At 51.6% G+C, this 4,796-nt stretch overlaps 1 protein-coding gene across 1 annotated transcript; it reads left to right on the top strand.

Moving 5' to 3' along the window:
- The first annotated feature begins 516 nt into the window (after positions 1-516).
- On the top strand, positions 517-1,476 carry LOC136996066 (olfactory receptor 5AP2-like). Its single transcript, XM_067317061.1, has one exon. The coding sequence runs from the start codon at positions 517-519 to the stop codon at positions 1,474-1,476; it is 960 nt and encodes a 319-aa protein (XP_067173162.1).
- Positions 1,477-4,796: the final 3,320 nt, after the last annotated feature.

The following is a 4,796-nucleotide window of genomic DNA, read 5'->3' as shown; positions in this document are numbered from 1 at the left end:
ATCAACACCTTACCTGGGAGGTAGGATCCAGCGGAAGGCTGTGTTTCTCAGGCAGGAACGTTCCCTAGCCGTGCCCCCAGGCATGTCCCAGGCATTCACCGCAAACAGGATGGGAATAATGCTCCTCCCTAACCTCACCCACCGCTCACCATTGAGACACCCATCCTGCGACACACTCACTGTCACAGTCTGAGCGAATGCTTTCTCTCCTCTAACTCCACTCCAAGCATGAAATGAGCACCTCCGCGGGACAGCTCACCTCTGTGGTTCTCCTAGGAGGGGCTTCTCTTTAGATGCCTGCTTTAACTCTCTGGAAAACCCTAGTTCCCTCCTTTCACTAGGCATGGAGGCCATAAAGGGAACACAAATGTAGTCAGAGAAGTGCCAGAGTCGATGTTCTCCCTGACAGCAAAGTCCTTCATGATTCTTCTTTACAAGAAGGAAAGAATGAATCAAATGTTCTTTCTTGTAGGCTGCCTTGCTGGCAAAAGAGGAATGAGGGACCTGTGGCGCTACATGGAGAAAGGGGAATGGGACAATCATACATCACCAGTGGAGTTTATACTGCTGGGAATGGGGAATGTCCCCTCGCTGCAGACACCGCTCTTCCTCCTCTCGCTCATCATCTACTTGGTAACGATGGCTGCAAACATCCTCATAGTTCTGCTGGTGGTGGCAGACCGGCATCTGCACACCCCCATGTACTTCTTCCTGGGCAATCTGTCCTCCTTGGAGACCTGCTACAGCTCCACCATCCTCTCCCGCTTGCTGGCCAGCTTCCTGACTGGGGACAGCACCATCTCTGTTCATGGCTGTATGGCTCAGTTCTACTTCTTTGGCTATTTTTTAGTCAGTGAGTGTTACCTGCTGGCCATGATGTCCTATGATCGGTACTTGGCCATCTGCCAGCCCCTGCTCTATGCTAGCCTCATGACCTGGAAGGTCTCTCTACAGCTGGCAGCAGCGTCTTGGCTAGTGGGATTCTTTACCTCTACGGTAGTCACTTCTTTCGTATCCCGTTTAAAGTTCTGTGGCCTCAAGGTAATTGACCACTTCTTCTGTGATTTTACCCCACTGCTAGAGGTTGCCTGCAGTGACACCAATGCGGCCAGACTGGTAACTTTCACACTAGCTGTCTTCAATCTAGTCTTCCCTTTCCTGTCCAACCTGGCCTCCTACGTGTGCATCATAGCTGCCATCCTGAGGATCCCGTCCAGCGTGGGCAGGCAAAAGGCCTTCTCCACTTGCTCCTCTCACCTCATCGTTGTCACTGTTTTCTATGGCACCCTCATCATTGTCTACCTGATGCCCAGAACCCCCCAGTTGAGGCAGCTCAACAAAGTGTTCTCCTTCTTCTACACCGTCCTCACGCCCCTGGTCAATCCCCTCATCTACAGCCTGCGGAACAGGGAGGTCAGGGAAGCCCTGAAGAAAGCATTTAGGAAAGCTCTGGCCTGCACTCAGAGCTCATGCTAGGTGGTTGACACTGAGCACAAATCTCTCTCAGCTCTTTCACAAAGGCAAATGCTGGCTACCAGGGTCATCTTCAGAAAGTGCTTAGCATTGAGACTGCCTGTGGAGTGGCACAGGCATGAAAGGGAAAGATCCTTGGAGAAAAAGATTCTTATTTAGAAGCAAATGTGAAAAATGCCATGGCTCTGCATTTTCCTTCATAATAAAGGGATCGTGGCTTTATATATTTCAGTGGCTGAGAGCTTCAAGTTTTGTTTTGTTTTGTTTTGTTTTTCATTAAGAAGATAGATAGAAGAAGGAATTTGGAAAGACATGTGAGTGCCTTCCAGGTGCAAACATGGGGACATCTTTCTTGCTGTGGCTCCCGGGGATGGGATCCATCTCCCTCAGTGTTGTCTATTTCCAGGGCCAGTATACAGCTCTCAGTGAAGGTGCCCTTCCATTGCCCTTCCAGCAGAAAACTGGACCCTCTCCATTTTGGGGGCTTGTGACGGTGTGCTCCTTTCCCCCCCACTGATGTGCTCTCTCCCCCTCAACCTGACCTCCCTGTAAACAGCACAGGGACTATCTGAGCATGCGCCAACTAAGACTCATCTAGCGTGCAAATATGACTATGAGTCAATCGTCCCTCCCCCATCAATAGCGGGCAGCCCAGAGCCCATTGAGCTCTCCTGCACGGCAGCGGGCTGCACTGCAGAACCTCCTCTTGAGCAGGGATGCCTCTCAAGGTTTCTCCTCAAGGTTGAGAGATTCCTGACCCGTGACAGATCCTCGGTAAGTGATTAATAGCATGCTGAACTTTTGTGAACTTCAGAAACTTTGCTAAATTATATCTCTGATTAACTGTGCACATAATCCCCTAGACATAAACCGTTGACCAAGTCTGAGACTAGGATCGGATCCAGCCGCACCCAGGCTCCTCCAAGGGGGAGTTTGGAAAGCAAGGGGGTCCAGTCTGAACCTCGTGACTCAACGGGAGGGTCCCCTTCACACATACTCCTTTAGACATGAACCATTGACCAAGTCTGAGACTAAGACTGGATCCAGCCACACCTAGGCTCCTCTCCGAAGGAGTTTAGAAAGCAAGGGGGTCCTTTTTGAACCTCGTGACTCAACGGGAGGGTCTCCGTTGCACATGCATCTGACCCTGTCCTTCATGCAGTAAATAACTGAGTGAACCTTGCCAATTGAACCTCGTTAAATCATTCTTATTTATGATTGAACTTTGTTAAGTCGCTATCTTACCACAATAAACATAGGGCTGCTTCCCTCTTACGAGTGAAGTGCATCACTCCTTCGCGACAGGGCTTTACGTGTTACTCCCACTCAACCTCTCCTCTGGTCAGGCATGGCCTCAGGAACCAGCTGGGGTTGCAGCAGATGGGCTGGCAAGGTAAGAGGCCATGGTTTCTCTGGTTGCAAGAGGAGCAGGAGAGGCTGGGGTGAGGTGGACAGTTCCTGTCTGGAAGGGCTAAAACAAGAGGTGCAAGCAATGCCTTGGATCTCCCTCCTCGTACCCTTCTCTCCCCTGCCCCTGCAGGGAATCAACAAATCCCTGCTCCATTTCTGTTCCCCTGGCTCCAGCTGCATTTCTGCTCCTTACTCCTCACCTTCTTTTAAGGAGATGGGGACAGCCATGCCTTGTCCAATTCCTTTTCCCTTGGAGGAGCTGACTTCCCTCCTGAGCCTTCCTTCCCTGCTGGAATGCCTTTAGCCAGCTCTCCTCCAGAGCTCATGGTGGGGCGGGCTTTGGGGCCTGGTTGCCCACAGATCTCAACACCCTTAGCCAGAGGCATCTTAGGAGACAAAACTAGGCTGATGGCCTTGGCCACCAGGGCACACTGGTGACTCCTCTTCAGCTTGCTCACCAAGAGCCCCAGGTCCTCTTCTGCAAAGCTGTTCTCTCAACACTTGGCCCTCAGCGGACCCTTTGCATGAGGCTATTGGGGTTACTACACCCCAGGTGCAGGACACCACACTTGCCTTAGCTGAATTTCAGGAGGCTCCTATAAGCCCCATTCTTCAGCATGTCGAGGTCCCTCTGAATAGCAGCCAGACCCTCCAGAGTATCAAGCAGTAGGTGACAGAGACTGGAACTCTCGGGTCACTGATGGCGGGCATTGAAGGAATCTCCCCAGTATAACCCTGCAGAGGGTCCAGCAGGACTCTGTCACTGATCACAAGGAGACAAAAGTATCCCATTAATTACGGGAATTGTAGTGCATGGGCCAAAGGCAGGGAGAGGAAGAGATGAAGCTGAATCAAAGAGGAGACAGTGTGGGAAAATGGAGAGGAGGGATGACGAAAGGGAGTAGTGCCATGTAAAAGTGCTGCTGCTCAGTGCACTTGTCCAGCTGTGCCCTGCCCCCAGTTACTGCTCTGCTTGAAGGTGGGTGTGGTGTTTGCCTTTTTGCAGCCATCACTTCCACTTCCCGAGCATCATGACCTTTCCAGGATGAAGGCGAACAATCCCACAAGGACATTCCCCTGCTCCCATGGACATGCGTGTGTCTAGTTTGCTCCAGTGCATGAAAGCTCCCATGTCCTTTCTAGGAAGCCAGTATGCGAGGGTGCCTCTCTGAAGTGCCTGAACACTAGCACATGCAGCATGGGGAAAAAAAGAAAAGAAAAGGAAAAAAAAAATACAGGAGGAATTAGTCTGTGTGCAGTTACAGGGCTATGATCTCGCTGGGATCGCGGGAATGTGGTGGGATAGCTCACACAACTGGAATGCTGTGATGGGTGGATTGAAGCTCTTTAGGAAGGACAGGCTGGGAAGGTGAGGAGGGGGAGCTGCCTTTGTGTGTGAGAGCAGCAGGGAGGCCTGGAGCTCTGCCGAGATGGGTGAGAGGCCAGCTGAGAACTTATGGGTCCAGATTAGTGGGCAGACCAGCATGGATGACATGGTAGTGGGTGTCTGCTACAGATCACCACATCAGGAAAAAGAAATAGATGAGGCCTTCTTCAGGCAATTGGAAGAAGCCTCACTTTCACAGGCCCTGGTCCTCATGGGGGACACGAACCACCCTGATATCTGCTGGAGGGACAATACAGCAGGGCACAAGCAGTCCAGGAGGTTTCTGGAGTGCACTGAAGGCAACTTCCTGACATGGGTGATCAAAGAGCCAACAAGGAGAGGAGCTGTGCTGGACCTCAGCTGATCATTTGCAGGGGGCAGCCTTGGCTGCAGCAACCACAAGATGGTGGAGTTCAGGATCCTGAAAGGAGATAGCAGGGCAAAAAGCAGAATCACAACCCTGGACTTAAGGAGAGCTGACTTTGGCCTTCTTGGAAGAGCCCCATGGGATATGGCCCTGGAGGGA

The sequence above is a fragment of the Apteryx mantelli genome, unplaced genomic scaffold (genome assembly GCF_036417845.1).
Source record: "Apteryx mantelli isolate bAptMan1 unplaced genomic scaffold, bAptMan1.hap1 HAP1_SCAFFOLD_20, whole genome shotgun sequence".
In the NCBI taxonomy this organism is placed as follows: domain Eukaryota; kingdom Metazoa; phylum Chordata; class Aves; order Apterygiformes; family Apterygidae; genus Apteryx; species Apteryx mantelli.
The sequence above is the reverse complement of the archived record's forward strand: the minus strand, read 5'-3'. Positions and strand labels throughout refer to the sequence as shown.